The 19,631-nt window shown below is 53.3% G+C and overlaps 2 protein-coding genes across 2 annotated transcripts in view; both read right to left on the reverse strand.

Moving 5' to 3' along the window:
- LOC137454317 (zinc finger protein 850-like) overlaps positions 1-19,631 on the reverse strand; it is a 291,247-nt gene that overhangs the window by 71,909 nt on the left and 199,707 nt on the right. Inside the window, exons 5-6 of the mRNA XM_068164368.1 lie at positions 13,305-13,463; positions 12,830-13,220 (exon numbers count right to left, since the gene is read on the reverse strand). Of these exons, the coding sequence (XP_068020469.1) occupies positions 12,830-13,220; positions 13,305-13,463 (550 nt within the window). The remainder of the gene's footprint in view (positions 1-12,829; positions 13,221-13,304; positions 13,464-19,631) is intronic.
- Positions 1,867-2,799, reverse strand: LOC137454346 (olfactory receptor 14A16-like). The gene has a single exon (XM_068164395.1). It carries the CDS (start codon positions 2,797-2,799, stop codon positions 1,867-1,869), a length of 933 nt encoding a protein of 310 aa, XP_068020496.1.

Raw genomic sequence — 19,631 nt, forward strand, 5'->3', positions numbered from 1 at the left:
ATATAATTAAAGTTTTTAATATGCCTTTTAAATATTTTTTCTTTTGTTGTTATCTGTATTTTTTGGTCTATAATTTTTAATATTTTTTAAGATAATTTTATTTTTCTTTTAAATCTTTTTTTATTGATTGATTTTGTTATAGCTTTTAGTTTTTCTTGAATTTTATTTATCATACTTTAATCTTGTATTAATTAATTTTTAATGTTATTTTATAATCTAATTTTTTAATTACTTTTTTATTTAATTTTAAATTTTATTTTATTTTATTTTTTCCTTTTTTATTTTATTTTATTTTTTCGATTTTTATTTTCTTTTTAACCTTTTTTGTGTTTAATATTTTGTCCTTATTTTTCATTTTAAATTTTTGTAAATTTTTATTTTGCTAATAATCCTTATGTTTTTTGTTAATAGTTATTTTTTGTTAGTAATCCTTATGGGGTTTATTTGTTTGGGTTTTTAAAAATTATTATTATGTTAAATTGTTTTTTATATTAAATATTTTTCCTTTCTTTTTTATAATTTGCTTTTTTATTATTATTATTATTATTGTTGTTATTTTGTACTTTTCCTTTGTAGTAGTACTTTGTGCTATTAGCCAAACACCAAACTCAGGTGTGAGAGGTAATGCACCAAAATGGACTCTCCAGACTTTCTGTTAGCTGAGGAAGGAGGTGGATGTGGAAAGTTTCACACATCTGATTGGTGCCTAAAGATTGAGGACAATGGGGAGGCAGCAATAAATATAGCCACCAACAGCAGGAAAATAGCTCATGGACCAATCCATACCTGGAAAGGACTGGAATGGGACACATTGTTTTGGTTGCCTGGTGGGCCATGGGTCAAACGAGTGTCATTCTTCTCTCTTTGTGCAACAGCAGCTCTAATCTTTCTACCATGTCTGATACCCTGGTTTGTATGGCTTATCCATCCTGCAGTCAGGCAGGTGCAGGTTGTAGCCATATCAAGTGAGCCAGAAAGGCTATAAAAAAGAGCAGTATGATGTATCTGCAAATCAGACCAACATCAGAAACGAGCCAAGAGGAAAGGATTTAGTTAATGGGGAATTAATTTTGTAAAGGCAATTATTAAAGCAAGAAGACGAGGGGTTGATGGGATCAAAAGGAGGTAGTGTCCTTACAAAGGAAGAATTGGCTAAGAGGGAGTTGGAAGAGAAAGGGAGGAACCAGACAGTTCACCTTCTCTACGTGTATGTAAATCACAAAGGGGCCCCTTGAACCTTGCTGTAAATCAGTAGGGGTCTGTCCAAAGATAGCAGACACTGAACACAGCCTGAACTGCTGAACTTTTAGGCCAGAGCACAGGCTTAACAGACTACTGAATATTAACTTCTGCACCCAGAGAAGTGGAGAACCTAATTCAAATGAGCATAGGATGTATGAAGCAGGGAGGGTTCATGTGAAGGGGAACATGTAGCAGGGGTTTTGGGAAAGACTAAGTCCTGAGTACCTGAGCCAGTGGGGAAAAGGGAGAGGGAGGTTTGTGTCCAGAAATGTAGGATGAAAGGGGAGCTGTGCCTTCAGCAATGAGAGAGACCCCACAGGGAATTGTCCTGTGGACTCTCCCTTTATTCAAATAAAGTTTTACAAGACTCCTCTGACTCTGTTATGAACTTCTAGATGGGAAGAATTTTTCCTTGCATGTTGCACACACAGGGAGCACAGCTGCTCCTGTCTGCAGTATCTGGGTCACAGCAGACAAGACAACACTGAATCAGAAATGGTCTGAAGAAAGACTCAGGTGGGGAAACAACATTCTCACAAGGGTAACAGCACCAGCAGCAGCCAAAGACAGATAAACCAGACTGAGTGTGACATCAGAACTCCTCTGCAGGAGAGGACAGAGAGTTTATTGTTTCTGAAAGTATCCAGGGATCTGTTTGCTCAGGGCATCCTTGAGCTCCTGGTTCCTGAGGCTGTAGATGAGAGGGTTCACTGCTGGAGGCACCACTGAGTACAAAACTGCTACCACAAGATCCAGGGATGGAGAGGAGATGGAGGAGGGCTTCAGGTAGGCAAACATTACAGTGCTGAGAAAGAGGGAGACCACAGCCAGGTGAGGGAGGCAGGTGGCAAAGGCTTTGTGGCGTCCCTGCTGAGAGTGGATCCTCAGCACTGCCCTGAAGATCTGCACATAGGACACCACAATGAACACAAAACAGGCAAATAATAAACAGACACTGGCCACAATAAGCCAAAGTTCCCTGAGGTAGGATGTGGAACAGGAGAGCTTGAGGATCTGGGGGATTTCACAAAAGAACTGGTGCACAGCATTGCCCTGGCAGAGGGGCAGGGAAAATGTATTGGCTGTGTGCAGCAGAGCATAGAGAAAGCCACAGGCCCAGACAGCTGCTGCCAGGTGGAGACAAACTCTGCTGCCCAGGAGGGTCTCATAGTGCAGGGGTCTGCAGATGGCAACGTAGCGATCGTAGGACATGGTGGTGAGGAGAAAATACTCTGCTGACATTAGGAATACTAAAAAGAAGACCTGGAGAACACATCCTGCATAGGAGATGTCCCTGGTGTCCCAAAGGGAATTGTCCATGGACTTGGGCACAGTGGTGGAGATGGCACCCAGGTCAAGAAGGGCGAGGTTGAGGAGGAAGAAGTACATGGGGGTGTGGAGGTGGTGGTCCCAGGCTATGGTGGTGATGATGAGGCCATTGCCCAGCAGGGCAGCCAGGTAGATGGCCAGGAAGAGGCAGAAGTGCAGGAGCTGCAGCTGCCATGTGCCTGGGAATGGCAGGAGGAGGAAGTGGGTGATGGAGCTGCTGTTGGACATCTGCTGCCTCTGGCCATGGAGATCTTTATTAGAATAAACCTTTATTAGAATAAACCAAACCAGGTTGGAAGAGACCTTCAAGATCATCGTGTCCAACCCCTCAACCAATCCAACCCACCCAAACAGCTAACCAATGGCACCTGTCCAAGGAGGGAAAGGCAGTGACAAGTTAGGGCACATTTGTCTCAGCCTCATTGTAAGCTCCCTCCCTGTGCACCCTGAGGAATGGATCAGCTCAGTCCCATCACTACCACCCAATTACAGAGTTCATCACAGCTTCAAATGCAGGAGGGACACTGAGTTGCCATGAAGATTCCTCTGGTGTCAGAACAGAAAGTGACCAACAGCCCAATCCCAGAACAGAAAAGTCCCATGGAGAGGTGGAGAAACAGGGACCAGGCCTGCAGTGCTGCAGAGACAGTGAAGGGAAGAGAGGAAGGCAGAGGGGCTCGAGTGAAGCCTTCTCCTTACCCAGCTCTGCTCACTGCTGCTCACAGGATGGAACTGAAGAGCTTTGGCCATCCTTCTGTGTGAACACTTCAGGAGCCTTCAGCTGAGCATCAGCTGCCGAGATGGAGATGCCTGCAGGAGCTACAGCTGCAGTGTCCTGCACCCACAGTCTCACTCTGTCAGTGACTGCAGTGACTGCTCTTCCAGTTTGCTCTCAGCATCCTCCCAGTACTGGATACTGTAAAACTCTCTCTGTCTTCCTTACATCCCTCAGATCCTCTGGCAGTGTCCTCAGCCCTGCTGTGATGTGCAGAGAAGATGCTCCTGGCCAGAGCTGCCTCCTGCAGCACTGTCTGCTAGCCAGCAGTTCCTTCCAGCACATGAGTCTGGCCCAATAGGGCAGCAGAGGACCAGCCCAAGGTGTTTTAATAACTCCTCTGTTGGCTTTTGGTGCCCTGTAAACCTCAGGGACTGAGAGGAAGCTGATGAAACCTCTCCAGAAGTCAAAGTCAGAGTCAAACTCTGAAGTTTCTTCTACTCTTAATGGGTCCCAGAGAAGCATACTGGGAAAGGGTCCCCAGGGTCTGGTTAGAGCAGAAGGAGACAGTGGATGCAAGGGAAGCATCACTGGAGGAACTGAAGCATCTCCAGGCTGTGGTGAGAGCAGAGAACTGAGGCAGAGCTGACAGGTCAGGACAAGCAGCTCAAGGTGGCTCTGCTGCTGAGGGAACCTGGGGGGGTTTCATTGATCCAAAGGGCCAAGCCCTGACCCCCAGCCCCTGGCAAGGCAGATCCTGTCCCTCACCCGTGGCTCTGAGCTCTGCTGGGGGCAGTGGGGAGTGAGGATGAGCAATGACCAGGGTAGGACCTTGACAGGTTTTACTGTGGTTTGCTGCTGAAAAGTGATGAAATGTACCTTTAAAAGTACTTTTTATCAGATGCTTTGTGCAATAAAAACCTCTCCAATTAGCTGCAGAAACCTTGGCAATAATTAGAGGTTCAGCAGTATTTAATGAGCCCCATGGAGTATTTGGGGCTGATTACATCATCCTCAGGTACTTCCAGGAGACTCTGCCAAGGTACTGCCAGGAAGCCTCTCAAGAAATTCAAGTCAGAAGAAAACTCCAAAGTACCTTGAAGCACTGATTGGCCTCACTGAGGCTTGTTACTGACAAAGGCTCCCCAGGGACTCGTTAGAGCAGCTTGTTAGAGGCCAGGATTGCAGGGAGACAAAGGCAAAGTACAGGGCAGAAAAACTTGCCTTTGGTCTGGGAAGCAGAAAGGCCAAGCCCTGACCACTGCCCTTGCAATAGAAGAACCTCAAAGCCTCAAAGCCAAGTTTCTCCTCACAGGCCTTGGTGGCAGAGACAACTGCCAGAGCCAAGGGGACAAAGACCAAGGACAAAGACCAAGACCTCTCAGCCTTGCCAGAGCCCTTGGCCATCCCTACTGCGGCCTTTCCTATACTGTCCCATGCCTGCAGCTCTTTCCCTTCAGGCTGCTGACACCAATCTTGCTTCCCCATCCAGCTCTCCCCCTGCCATTTCCATCCCTTCCCTGAGCTGTCTCAGCTCTCCCTGCCATTTCCTGTCATCTCTGGGTGGCCTCATGCATAGCAGCTCTGCCCTTTGAGGGACATTTCTTTGGCCTCCTCTCCACTCTGAACCTTCCAAGCTGCACTTTCTGAAGGTTTCAGTCTCTTTCCACTCCCCAGAAGATCTCCATCCTCTCTGAAATTGCCCTTCAGCCATGTGCACACTGCTCTGGCAGTGCCCTGAGCCTCCATTCAGCAGGCTGAAGCAGCCCAGCACTCAGCCTCTCCACAGAGATGTCAATCCCATCCTGGAAAATCTCCTCTGCAGCCTCCCCAGTTCCTGGCTTCCCCTTTGGACGTCTGAACTCTGCACCCAGATACCAGAAATCCAGATGTGGCCACAGCAGTGTTGAGTCTGGGAGAGGACAATTCCTGTGTCTGGGTGGCCACTTTTCTCCTGCCACAACCCATCTGCAGTTGGCCTTCTTCCCTGTGTGCAGGGTTTGTTCCATCCCAGGGCATTTGGAATAGGGAGAAGAACCTCAGTAAAGTCTTGCTCAGTATTGCTCTATGAAATGCAGACAGGCCTTAGGCCTGGTCCTTGAAATGGGAGCTTAGGAGAAGACAGAGGCTTAGGGCCTGCTCTTTAAGGTGACCTTTGCCCCAGCTCTTCCCAGAGAGGTCCTTGCTGTCCCCTGTTCTGCTCCCTCAAGCAGACCAGCACTCACACATGCCCTGCACTCTAACAGCCATGCAAACAAAGGGGAACTAGCTCAGGATTATTGCTCCAACCAACTTCTTGAGACTGAAGCCCAAGGCAGGAATCCACAACCATAGCCAAGCCCAGAGCTCTGAGAAGCCCCAGGTGGTGTCTTCCTTTTGCACTTCATGCAGAATCTGCTTGGTTCCCATATCTCACTGATCACAGAATGGGCTGGGTTGGAAGGGACCTCCAGAGGTTATCTTGTCCAACCTTCCCAGGGACATCCTCAACTAGATCAGGTTGCCCATAGCCCTGTCAAGCCTCACCTTGAAGATCTCCAGGGATGGGACCCCAGCCCCCTCCCTGGGCAACCTGTTCCAGTGTTCCACCACCACCATGGTTCAGAACTTGTGCTGGCTCCTCCTTCCTGCACAATCCTGCTTTGTTCCCATCTCTCACCCATGTCTATGGATCTCCTTCCTCTCTGATTCATAGAAACACAACAGCTTGTGTTCAGTGCTGTGCCCACTCCTCCTTCTGAGGCAAAGACCATGCCTGGAGCCATTCCCTCCTGAGCAGCTCTTTCTGCAACCTGTTTCCCTCCTCCCTGGGAAGCTGATCCTGCACCTGCAGTCCTATTCCAGAGGACTGGGAGAGCAGAGATCTTCACCATGGCCTTTTCTGCTTCACTTTCTGCTGAGCAAGGCAGAAACCATCAGGCAAAGCTGTGCCAAGCAGAGGCCCTTTCCTTTGCAGCATTGTTTCATTTGTGCCATTTCACATCTCCTTGGACCCAACTTGGAGTCTCTCACTGATCAGCCACAGTTGTATTTAGGAGCACTGCCCCAGGGGCACAGATTCCTGACCAGCTGAGGGGTAATCTTTTCCTGCCTTTACTGCCACATCTCCAATACTTTCCCTTTCCTCCTGGTGCTGCCCACCCTGTGTGTTTGTTCCTTATTATGGGATGGCGACAGCCTGGATGGGTGCACACCCTGAGTGTTTTTCCCACAGCGGTGCCTTGACTTCAGGCAGTCAATGTTTGCTAATCAGTTAGGTTGCATCTCTGGACACATTTGGAATCTCTCTTCTCTGGATCAGGAGCCTCTTCCATCCCCATCCTGTGCTTCTAATTCTGGATTATCCTTAAGGGAAGTGTTCATCCACAAGCTCAACAGGAGCCACCAGTGTGCACTTGCAGCCCAGAGAGCCAATTGTATCCTGGGCTGCAGCAAGGGAAATGTGGCCAGCAGGGCCATGGAGGTGATTCTCCAACTCTGCTCCACCCTGATGAGACCCCACCTGGAGCTTTCTGTCCTGTTCTGGAGCATCTATTACAAGAAGGACCTGGATGTGCTGGAAGGTGTCCAGAGAAGGGCCATGAGGATGAGCAGAGGACTGGAGATGCTCTGCTATGAGGACAGACTGAAGGAGTTGGGGTTGTTCAGTCTGGAGAGGAGAAGGCTCCAAGGAGTCTTTCTTGTGGCCCTCCAGTATCTGAAGGAGGCTACAAGAAAGCTGGGGAGGGACTTTTTAGGGTGTTGGGTAGGGATAGGACTGGGGGCAGTGGAGCAAAACTAGAAGTGGGGACATTCTGATAGGATGTGAGGTAGAAGCTCTTCACCATGAGGGTGGAGGGACACTGGCACAGGTTGCCCAGGGAGGTGGTGGAAGTCTCATCCCTGGAGGCTTTGAAGGCCAGGCTGGATATTGCTGTGAGCAACCTGCTCTGGTGCCCCATGGCAGGGGGGTTGGAGCTGGATGATCCTTGAGGTCCCTTCCAACCCTGACAATTCTGTGATTCTCAGTATGTCCAAGAGGTATTATCAGGTATTGGAATTCCAGTGAATGCCCTCCCCCCTCCAGCCCTTCCTTAGGCTTCTCAGGGCAGTTGCTGCACCCCCAGCAGTTGCTCTCATCAGCTCTCTGTGTTGTGTTCTGTGTCCATCCAGAATGGACATTTGCTACCAAGGGCTTTCTTTCTAGATTCAGATGATGAGATTTTCAGTTCCCTTTCTCCTTCTCTCCAGCCTGGTGTTCCTTCTCCTGCACTAGTGCCTGCTGGGACAGGATCCCTGTGATTAAGAGGAACCCAGTGGCAATTTCTGGGGAGCCTCAGATTCACTAGAGGTGATCTGCACCATGCAATGTCCAGAGCAATGTGAACCCTACAGCACTCAAGGGAACAAATAGTTAGAGAGCAGCCCCATGGAGGGCCTGGAAGTTCTGGCGGGCAGCAAGTTCTGCATGGGACAACAATGTGCCCTTGTGGCCAGGAAGGCCAGTGGGGTCCTGGGGTGCATTTGAAAGAGTGTGGCCAACAGATCCAGGGAGGTTCTCCTCCCACTCTACTCTGCCCTGGTGAGGCCCCAGCTGGAATATTACATCCAGTTCTGGACTCCCCAGCTCCAGAGGGACAGGGATCTGCTGCAGAGGCTATGAGGATGCTGTAGGGACTGCAGCACTGCCTGATGAGGAGAGGCTGAGAGCCCAGGGGCTGTTTAGTCTGTAGAAGAGAAGTCTGAGATGGTATCTGATCAATGCCTATCAATATGTGAGAGCTGGGGGTGAGGAAGCAAGAGGCAGGGACAGCCTCTGCTCACTTGAGCCCTGGGAGAGGATAAGGGGCAATGGATGGAAACTGCAGCACAGGAAGTTCCACTTCAACAGGTGTGGTGTGTTCACTATCATAGTATCATTCAAGGTTGGAAGGGACCACAAGGAGCATCTAGTTCCAACCCGCCTGCCATGGGCAGGGACACCCCACACTGGATCAGGCTGGCCTGAGCCTCATCCAGCCTGGGCTTAAAGACCTCCAGGGACGGGGCCTCGACCACCTCCCTGGACAACCCATTCCAGGGTTTCACCACTCTCATGGTGAAGAACCTCCTCCTCACATCTAGCCTAAATCTCCCCACCTCCAGCTTCATTCCATTCCCCCTAGTCCTATCACTACCTGAGATCCTGAGAAGTCCCTCCCCAGCCTTCCTGTAGGCCCCCTTCAGATACTGGAAGGCCACAATGAGGTCACCTTGGAGCCTTCTCTTCTGCAGACTGAACAGCCCCAACTCCTTCAGTCTGTCCTCATAGGAGAGGTGCTCCAGCCCTCTGATCATCCTTGTGGCCCTTCTCTGGACATGTTCCAGCACCTCCACATCCCTCTTGTAATAGGGGCTCCAGAACTGGACACAGTACTCCAGATGGGGTCTCACCAGAGCTGAGCAGAGGGGGAGGATCACCTCCCTTGACCTGCTGGCCACACTTCTCCTGATGCAGCCCAGGATCTGATTGGCTTTGCGGGCTGCAAGTGCACACTGAGAGCTCCTGGTGAGCTTCTCCTCCCCCAGCACCCCCAAGGCTCTCTCCTCAGGGCTGCTTTCCAGCCAGTCACTGCCCAGCCTGGATTTGTGCCTGGGATTGCCTCGACCCAGATGCAGGACGCTGAACTTGCTGTGTTGATGGATTTGCTTTCGGGGGGCTGACGAGTTTCAGTCCTGTTTGTGCTGCTGATGGTGCTGGGTGTTAGCTTAGGGCAATGGCTCAGAGCTGTGCTGTCCACTGCTGGGCAGCTTGCTCTGGTTCCATCCAGAGCAATACAGGACACTCCCTAGGAAAACACTGTGAGATTTGCCCAGATACTCGATACTGAGGAGTGGCAGGGGGTGGGAGAGGGAAGGGGCAAATTCTTAGACTGGTGGTCACCTCTGGTGCTTTGGAATTTCAGCCCTGAGCAAGGGCAAAATCCTCCCCAGCTGGGGAAAGGTTTGGGAAAAGTCTGTTGTCAGCCTGGGAGTTCCTGAGAGACAGAAATCACTGCAATGTGCTTGGGCCTGGCCCATGCCTCTTGAGCCCTTCTCATCTCTGTGCAGAGGGCTCAGGGGCAAGAGAAGGTCTCTGGACCTACAGACAGTGCCACAGGCATGGCAGCTGTGTCAGAGAAGCAGCCTGTGCCAGGATCAGCTGCCCCTCGTAGTGAATGGTGCTTATGACCAGGATTGTGCCCCAAATATTACCAGAACATGCTTCTGTGTGTGTGACTCAAACCCCCTTTGTCCCCCATCCGTTCTGGAGTTGAGGGAGGGCGGGACCTTGGCAGCACTGAGTCCAGGTCAACAATCTGCCTGGGCACATTTCCACCCCTGTGGCAAACAAGGCTCAGGCTACATGTTTGTTTGCCCTGTTTACAGCATGTGCTTATGCTCATTTGGCAAAGTCTCAGTTGATTGGTTAATTATTGTGTTAGCAGTGGATGCTGACTGGAGCAGTATTCTTTGGGGCAAATGGTAAATAGGAGTTGTTTGGTAAACAAGTGCCCCCCACGCTGGTGTCCGTGCCTATGCCTGCGTGCGTCTCTGTGCCGCTACGGTCCGCCTCGCCCGGGACTTGAAGCAGCTCCAGAAGGCCTCGCTGCACATTGCCACTGTTGCCCGGCTGGGGGCAGTGCCGTGGAGCGTGGGGTCAACTGCCGCATGAGCCATCGCCACAGGAGGAAACCATGGCAGCCCCTGTGCACCACCGGTCCTGAAGCGCTCCAGCCCCCAGAGCGGGGAACCTTTGCCAGGTGCTGCGCTTCGTGGAGCCAGCAGCAAAAGCCTCTGAAGCTTCCCCTGGGAGGCTCCAGGACCTTTGTGCTCTGGGAGAAGCAGCAACCCCGCGGCACAGCCACGCGGTCGGCGCCGTTCTCTAGTTCCTCATGAGGGCACAGCCGTGCCGCGCTGTCAGGACTCCAAAACACATCCCCAAGGAAAGATTTCATGAGGTTCTCAGCTCGTGAGGAAGCCAAACCTTTGCTTTATAGAATTTGGGTTCAGGTAGTGCTGAAACTGTCCTGGGTTGAGGGTTTGCCGGTCACCGACCAACCCCTCCCCCACTGCTTTTCCAATCAGTTTCAACTCTAAATTCTAGAACTCATTTGGTTCGTCTGAAGTGCCCAGGCACAAACGTTCTGCAGAGGTGGTTCCACCAACCCAATACTGCTGCCTGTGAATAGAAACTAAATCCCCTGCTGCATAGTTTGTATATCAATAGACTACCAATATATCTATTCATTGATATCCTTGCTGCTCATTCCTGAGGGCACATCTACAACACTCCTGTAGGGAAAAAGAAGCCTACAAGGAAAGCAGCTCATCCTGCAAAGGACCAGGAGGGATCAGGGTTCCCATGGGAACAAGAGAAAGAACCAGGGCTGCTGGCTTGGTTCTTATCTCTGGCTTTGGAAGAAGGCCAAGGACAACCAGTGGATGAAACAAGCAGCAGGCCCCAGCAAGGCAAAGGAAATCTCTGCTCCTCTGTCCAGGCCTGTGTTTCAGCTGTGAAGGAACTGTCCCAGGAGTTCCATCAGCTCCAGAAGAAGCTTTTATTCCCCACCTGTACAGTCCTGTGTTTCAGCCATGAGGAGCAGCTGCTCCCCTGTCCAAGGGAGAGAATCTGGGAGGCACACACCACAGCACACCCTCTGCTTTACTTGTGTGACCATGGGGAGGATGTGAGGAAGTGGATGGGAAAACCCAATCCAGTCCTGGCTGCAGGAGTCTGTGACTTACAGAGGAATTGTCCCCCCAGAGATGCTGCCTCAGTTTCCAGTGGGAAATGGCCTAAAAAGAGCAGGGAAGCTGAAACTGCTTCTGGTCCTCCTGAAGGGACTCCCAAAGCATCTTCACAAGATGCAAGGGATACAAGACAGAATTAGAGGGGCTCTGCCTGCAACCAGATGGAGGGGAGAGACAAATTGGTTTGTTGGACTGTACAGAACCCAATGGCCTGGCAAGTTGAAGCCATGAGAGGATAAAGCTTTAGTAGTTACAGGTGCCCAGAGTGCTCTGACACCATCAAACCATGAGGGGTGGAACCCATTTGGGTTTCTGGTATGACAGGAGGATCCCCACACCTGGATGTGTTGGAAGCTGAGTACTGGGATGCAAGCCACAGTTTGCTTTCACTTGGAGGCATGGAAGGATTCACTGCACTCAGTTGCCCCAGAGGTGGAAACACAGCCCCAGCATTTGCAGCATTTGGACTGGACATGGTCTGATCCAGACTGTGCTGGAACAGAGTGGAGCTGCAGAGCACCTGCAGTGAGCAGCCCTCTGGGTACTGCAAAGTGACCTCCTGTGGAGTGAGAATGGACAGTGCCTGAGGTGTGCTGCTGATTGCTGCTGGGCATGTTGCAGGTGGCACAGAATGAGGGCTTGGGAATATAAAAGCTTAAGTTGAAAATTTGCTGCCATTACTCCATCCTGCCTCATGCCACCTTGACAGGGACAGTGCTGGCTGGAGCAAAGTACTACAGGGCTTGAAGTTCACATTGCAACATGAGAGGCTTCCTGTTCTGGTTGCTGCTGTTGGGTTCTGGCTCTCAGGTGCTGGCTCTTTGCTGAGGGGGAGGGCTGCAGGGGTTTAACTCCTGGCTGCTGCTGCTGACTGCTGTGCTTCTTTCTGCAAACAGCCTCAGGTCAGTGTGCATTATGGGATCTCCTTTGGATTCAGCTCTGCTGATGCTGTCTCAAGTCCTTATCTCAGCCCAGAGGGGTTTTTGATTTGTGTGTGTTATTTTTCCCTCCCTTCTGTTTTGGGGGGGAACAGGCAGCTTAACCTCTTCTCAGCTCTTCAACCTGTTCCAGCCCCAGAGTGGAAAGCCAACAGAAGCTTTCTGAGTTCTTCCAAAGATCTCCATCAGCTTCCCCCTACACCCTCCAAAGATCCCAAAAGTCAGTCCTAGGACCATCCAAATCCCAAACACCTAAGATCACCTGAAAGCCCCTGAGGAATGTCTCTGAGATGCCCCTCAAGACTCCTCTGAGAACCTCATTTCCCCCTCCCTGAACAGGGCAACAGCTCCACCTCATCCCTTGGGAGCAAATGCCCCCAAAATTCAGGCACTGAGGCAGGGGTATCTGAAATAAAAGCAAACAGACAGCATTTGGGTAACTTTTGGGTTTTATTGAGACAATTGGTCAACAGACAGAGGATTTCTTACCCCAGGGAGACACAAAGCATAAGGGAAGAACCAGACAGACCGTGGCAAAGCCCTGCCCAGCTCCACTGGGAGCTCCAGCTGTGCCGACTCAGCACTGTAATTGTTCTCATTAGCAATAATTGGTGTTCAGAAGGGCAGGAGGTGTTTGTTGCTTCTGGTACCCCCAGTCCCTGAGAACTGCAAAGTAAAAAGGGATGATTTTGGTGCTGGAAAGACCCTCTCAGAAGGATCATGATTACTGCACAGATTCTAGGTGGATTTATGCCTCCCCTCCAGTGCAGGCTGCTCTCTGGTGTGGATGTAGCGGTGCTTCTTGAAGCGCCCCGTCCGGGTAAAGCTCTTACCGCAATCAGCACGTGACAGCCTTCTCACCAGTGTGGTTGCGGCGGTGGCGACTGAGAGCGTGCCTCTGTCTGAAGCTCTTGCCACAGTCATCACAGGTGTAAGGCTTCTCACCGGTGTGAGTGCGGTGGTGCTCAATGAGAGTGCGCTTATGTCTGAAGGCCTGGCCGCACTCAGCACAGCTGAAAGACTTTTCGCCAGCGTGCACACGACGGTGCTCTGTGAGGTTCCCCATCTGGGTGAAGCTCTTGCCGCAGTCGGCACAGCTGTAAGGCTTCTCACCACTGTGGATGAGTTGGTGCTGGATGAATGCAGCGCTCGTGGTGAAGCTCTTCCCGCACTCAGCACAGGGGAACAGATGCTCTCCAGTGTGGATGCGGCGATGGATGGTGAGAGTGGAGCTGTGTTTGAAGCTCTTGCCGCAGTCCCTGCAGCTGAAGGCCTTCTCACTGCTGTGGGTGAGGTGGTGTTGCCTAAGAGTAAAGATCTGCCTGAACCGCTTGCCACAGCTGTCACAAGAGAAGGGCTTCTCTCCAGTGTGGGTGAGGTAGTGCTGGGTGAGATGACAGCGCTGGGTGAAGCTCTGAGCGCAGTCACCACAGGTGAACGGTTTCTCTCCGGTGTGGGTGCGGCGGTGCTGGATGAGCTTTGAGTTCCAGCGGAACCTCTTGCCACAGTCACCACAAACGAAGGGCCGGGAGCCAAGCTGCGGGCAGTGGTGCTTCACTAGCTCTGAGCTACCTGGGAAGCTCTGCCCACACTCAAGGCACTGATTCAGCTCTTTGGCTGATACTGAGGGACCTGCTCTGGCTTCATCCTCCTCCATACATTCCTCCCCCTCATCCTGCTCACCTTCATCATCATCATTATCCTCCTGTTCATAGTTGTCATTCTCAGGATCATCCTCCATCTTCACCTCTTTTTCCTCCTCATCCTCCTCCACCTTGGGACTGCATATTGGCTTCTCCAACTTGAACTCTGGGTGCTGCTTCTCCTCCCAGCTCTTGTCTGGGTCCTTCTGTGAGGCCATACTGTGGCAGGAAGGGGTCACAGCTCTGCAATAGGGAAGACGGAAGCACCTGAGCCCAGGACCTCAAACCCTCAGATCCTGCCTGGGTCATGACAGTCCCTGACTCCCAACACCCAGCTGGAGGAGAGAATGCAGAGGGGACCTCAAACCTTCAGTTTCTGCCTCAGTTTGGGCACAGACCTCTAATACCTGTGCTGAGACCCCAGGTTCCTGTGATCAGTGCCCTGAGGTACCCTGGGACTTACAAGTGGTCTTGTCCTACTCTCCTCAAGCCTGGTGGCATTGGCAGGGTGGTTCCTGGACCAGGCCCTGGCCTTTGATCTCCCCTGGCTCAGACAATGGAGGCAGCAGCACTGACCAATGAAAGACCAAACCACCTTCAACCTTCTCCCACCACCATCCACACCCCAAGCCCAAACATCACCTCCTGCTCACAACTCACCCACAGCAGTCTGGAGCATTCCTCAGCTCCCACAACACCTGATGTGCCTCAGAGCTCCTGGAGAGCTGAAATATGCTGCACAGGAGGAGGTGGTGGAGGCTGGGAGCTGCCCTGGGGGCTGGGGTCCTGCTGTTTCCCCACTCTGGGTTTCTTACCTGTTGGGCTGCTCCAAGGGGCAGATCTGCAAACTCTGCTCTTCCACAGCACACAGGGGCAGGGATAATGGAGAGAGGACTCAGCCCCTGACAGAGAGAAGCAAAGGGCTCAGAGGAGAGCACTGATCTGCAAGGGATGGCTCAGCACTGCCCAGGACCAGGCAGCACAGCTCAGCCTTGCTGGGGGCAGCTCCCAAGCCCAGCAGCACAGCCACAGCACACAGCCAGGGCTGCTCAAGATGGGAGGCCTCAACAAGTGCAGACTCAGCTCCTTGCCCAGCACACAGCCCCCAGCACACAGCTGCAGGCCAGCACCACAACACAGCTGCCTCCACACAGCCTCTCCCAGGCCTTGCCTAAAGCTTCCTCCCACTGCCTACCCAGGCACCCACCACACCCACTCTGTGCTCAGCTCTGCCCTGCACACACCTCTCTGCTGCCCACTCCCCAAGAGAAGATCACAGCAGCCCTCAGGACACACACAAAGGGAGCTTCATGCTTTCAGGAGGTGCATCAAAGGGGGAAGGGACTTGGGCAGCTTCTTGCTAAACATCTTCAGCCCTCACTGGGATGCTGGAGGAGTCTCTGGCTCCTGCCCACACCTCACACCTCCAGCAACCTTCACACACCTGCAGCCCAAACAGACTCACTGGAAAGGGTTTGGCTTCCTTCTCTCCCTGACCATTTCTCTCACCTTGCTCTTTGCAGTTCCCTGGAGCTGCCACTCCACATTCCCAAGAGAAAAGGAGGTTTGGTGGGAGGGCACAGTGCCCATGGGCTGCTGTTCATCTCCCAGCTGACCCAGGCAGAGCTGCAGCACAATTCACTCCTTTCACCTCCTGAAATGCTGCCAGATTCTGCCATTCCCTGCACACACATTTGCCACCTGGGCCCTGCATCCTTTCCCCTTTTTTGGGGGACAAGGCCTAATTCCTGTCGGAGCACACCCAGGCCCTTCCCTCATTCCCACCACATCCATGGCCCTGCTGCCTTGGCTGTCCCATGGCCCTGTGTCCCCCACCTCCAATGCCACTGCAGCTGGAAGGGTGGAGTGGGAAATGCTGTGGCTGAGGAAGCATCTAAGGAACTGGGCTGGAAGCAGCAGCACAAGAATGGAAGGGGCCTGAGACTAAAGGCTGGGATCAGCTGGAGGGCTGAAATAACAGCACCAAGCCAAGGGGGGGTTACAGATGAGGGCTGGGGAGGGACCCTGCAGACACCTCAGGCAGCAGCTGATGAGAGCAAGGGGGACAGAGAGGGAGTGAGACCTCAGGTGACTCCTGCCATGGGGGATGGCTGGGCTGTGTGGCTAGGAGCCCTGAGTGCCGCCTTGGGCTGTGCTGCATGTCAGGAGGGGACAGGGGACTGTCCTGAGCCAGGCAGGGTTAGCAGCTTTGAGCTTCAGGGGTCAGCTGTTGCCAGCACCATTGGAGGTAGGAGCCAGGCAGAGTCACACAGCTGCTGAACTAAGCCCTCCCACCCCTGGAGCCTTCACCCTCCATCTCTCCATCCATTACTCCATCTCCACTCACTTGCTGCCCTCTCAGAGTCCACAGGGTCCTACAACATCACCAGGGCTGATCTACACAGCCAGCAGGGCCCAACAGAAGCCCCTGGATGAGAACATGGAGGAGAATCCCTGTGGTGGGTAGAAGGCACTGGGATGTCTTACACCAGAGAGTAGAGACCTCCAGAAGGGACAGCAGAGTCCAGAGGGACACCACAAAGTGTCATCTAGCTTAGTTCATTCCCACAAGGCCTGCACCCACTCTCTACAAAGGAACAGCACAGGATCTCCAACCTCCTTTGCCCTTCCTTTCTGCTCCCAGGAACAGCTTCTGGGATCTCTCTCTGCAGAGGAGCTTTGAGGCCTTGGCAATGCTGCCAACTGCGGCCTGCAGCGGCCTGGCTCACCTGGGAGCTGCCTACCAGAATCTGTAACTGCAGCTCTTGGGTATGGAGGAGGAGGGGCAGAGAGGCATGGGGGAGGGGGAAGGCATTTGGGGCCTGGGGTTCTGGCCTGCTTTGGTGGAGCTCTGGAGGAAGCTTTGGCCTAGGGAGGTTGCTTGGCTCCCGTGGCCCAGGCACACTATGGATTGTTGTGGATTGGATGCTTTGCACTGTAGGATGCAGCTCTGAACAGCACAGCCATGGAAACTGCCCAATTCCATCCAACCCTCTGGACACAGCTTGGCATCAACTCCTTTCACCAGGCTCAAAGAGAGCCTCTCTGGCTCCTGAAACCTAAGGCAATACCCTGCAGAACAAGTTGGAGGAGCTCAAGGGGACAAGCTGCAGAGGGGGCCCAGGGCAACCTCCTGAGCTTCAACAAGAGCAAGGGCAGGGTCCTGCCCCTGGCCTGGCACAATCCTCACAATCAGGACAGGCTGGGGGAAGAGGGAATAGGAAGCAGCCCTGCAGAAAAGGACTGGGGGGTGCTGCTGGACAAGAACAGACAGAGGGAGCCTGCAGCCCACAAGGCCAAGGGCAGCCTGGGCTGCACCAAAAGCAGCAGGGCCACAGATGGACAGAGGCCACCCTGGCACTTGGCTCTGCTCTGCTGAGACTTCACCTGCAGCACTGCAGCCAGCTCTGGAACCATCAACACAGGAAGGACATGGACCTGATGGAGAGGGCCCAGAGGAGGGACACAAAAATGATCAGGGGCTTGGACCAGCTCTGCTACCAGGACAGGCTGAGGGAGCTGGGGGTGATCAGCCTGGAGAGGAGAAGAGAAGGCTCTGGGGAGACCTAAGAGTGACCTTCTGGTACCTCAAGGGGGCTACAAGAAGGCTGCAGAGGGACTCTTTGCAAAGCCTGCAGGGACAGCACCAGAGGCAATGGCTTCAAACTAGAGCAGAGCAGATTGAGATTGGAGGTGAGGAACAAGTTCTGCACCAGGAGCCTGCTGGAACACTGCAACAGGTTGCCCAGGGAGGGGCTTGAGGTCCCAGCCCTGCAGAGGTTCAAGGTGAGGCTGGACAGGGCTCTGGGCAACCTGAGCTAGTGCAGGATGTCCCTGATGACTGCAGAGGGGCTTGGACTGCAGCACCTTTGCAGCTCCCTCCCAACCCAAACCACTCCAGGATTCTGGGAGTCTAAGGGCAGCCTCCAGGGAGAGCAGGAAAAAGATGAGGCAGAGGAGGAGAAGGAAGAGGACAAGGAGGAGGAGAACCAAAATCCCTTCCAAACTCCTCCAAACCTCTGCCAAATTCCTGGAAAGCTCTTCCAGCTCTGCAGAGTTCATTCTGAAGAGAGCTGAGGGAGTTGCTAGGCTCAGGGATGTCTTGCACACTCTGCACAAATGCTCCAGAAGCTTTCCAAGTGCCCTCAAAACCAGCAGCACAGCTCTGCTGCCACACAATGCCAGGCTGCAAGGGACCCCAAGGCTCAGCTGCTCCAACCTTGCCAGCTGACACTGCACTGGAAAGGAGCTGGCCCAGCCCCCTGCCAAGCTGAGCCTTCCAACTCTGCCCTGCAGGGCAATCCACCACTGCCCTGGGGAGATGATTCCAAGGGCTGACTGGCAGGGAAAAGCTTTTGCCTCTGCAGGGCACTGTGCCACTTCAGCTCAACTCTTGCAGCAGCTCTTTGAGATCTGCCTTTGGACCACCACAAACTCTGAAGCACTGCAGTGCAAAGCAGCTCAGCTTCAACTTCCAACTGCCTGAACTCTCTCATTTTAAATTCAAGGCAGGGGCCAGGCTCACACCCAGCTCAGTAGCTCACACCCAGCTCCTACGCTCAGAGCAGCTTCCCACGCTCAGAGACAGCAACTAAGGTGAGAACAGCTGAAGCTCAGGCCCAGCCCCCAAGCTCAGAGATAGAAACTCAGGTGAGAAGCACTTCCCAAGCTCAGAGCCAGTCCCCAAGCTCCAGAACCCACATCAGAAGTGCAGAACCAGCTCCAAAGCTCAGATGCAGCTCCCAAGCACAAGCAGCAGTTCAAAAGTGCAGACCCAGCCCTCAGGCTCAGACCCAGATCAAAATCCAGACCCAGAACCCTACCTCTCACATTGTAAATTCAAGGCAGGTGAGAAGCTCACACTCAGCTCCTATGCTCACCACCTGCTCCCATGCTCAGAACAGCTTCCCCAGCTCACAGCCAGCCCCCAAGCTCAAGAACGAGATCAAAGGTGAGACCCAGCTCCCAAGCTCACACTCAGCCAAGCTGAGCCAGCTCCCAAGATCAAAAACCAGCAACGAAGGTCAGAATCACCTCCCAAGTTCAAGGACCACCTCTTGAGCCCAGAGCCTGCCCCTAAGATCCAGAACCAAGATCACAAGTGCAGACCCAGCTCCTAAGCTCAGAGCCAGCTCCCAAGCCCAAGAACCAGCTGCAAGCTCAGATCCAGTCCCCAAGCTCAAGAATCAGCAGCTAAGGTCAAGAGCAGATCCCAAGCTCAAATTCAAGGACTCAGAGAATCCTTGGAAAAAAAAACACCTCCTAGCAGGGGCATTCAGCAGCACAAGGAACCCCACCGAGCCCCCACCCCAACCCCACCCGCGGCCCCGCAACCGCACAGACCCCTCCCAGAACAGCACAGACGACGCTCACCGACCCTGCACACCTCTGCCCTACCCCACAGCCTCACCCCCGACCACCCCAAACACCGCAGACCCCCACAGCCGCACAGAGCTCCCCACAATCACAGCGACCCCCCCCAAACCGCACAGGCCCCAAGCGCCAAGCTTGCAGAGCTCCCCCGGACCTCACAGACCCACCCCCACCCCGTACCCCACGGACCTCCCCCGTATCCCACGGACCCCCAACCACATATGCACAGAAGTCCCCAACCAAACCCCACCGATTCCCCCTAGATCCCCGCAGAGGCCCCCCCCCACAGTCCCCAGGACCCCTGCCCCACAATCCCTTCCCCCACCCAAGCGACCCTCCCAACCCCTCCCAGACCCACAGAGAGCATTCCCTGATCCCCACCCCACCACCCCCAACTCAGCCCCACAGACTCCCTCAGCCCACCTGGACACCGGGACAAGAGCGAAGCAGAGCAGCAGAAGGAGGAGGAGGAGGAGGAGGAAGAGCTCAGCGCACAGGGAGCCGCCGGCCCCGGCAGGCTGCTGGCGAGCAGAGAGCGCTGCAAGGGAGACCCCGGCCCGGCCCCTCCGGCTGCTGCGGCCACGTGGGACGGGGAGCGGAAGCAGGGAGCAGTCTGGAACGGAAGCCCCGCCCACGGCC

Source organism: Melanerpes formicivorus, unplaced genomic scaffold (assembly GCF_026170545.1).
Source record: "Melanerpes formicivorus ecotype bairdi unplaced genomic scaffold, bMelFor1.0.p_v2 SCAF_80, whole genome shotgun sequence".
Lineage (NCBI taxonomy): Eukaryota > Metazoa > Chordata > Aves > Piciformes > Picidae > Melanerpes > Melanerpes formicivorus.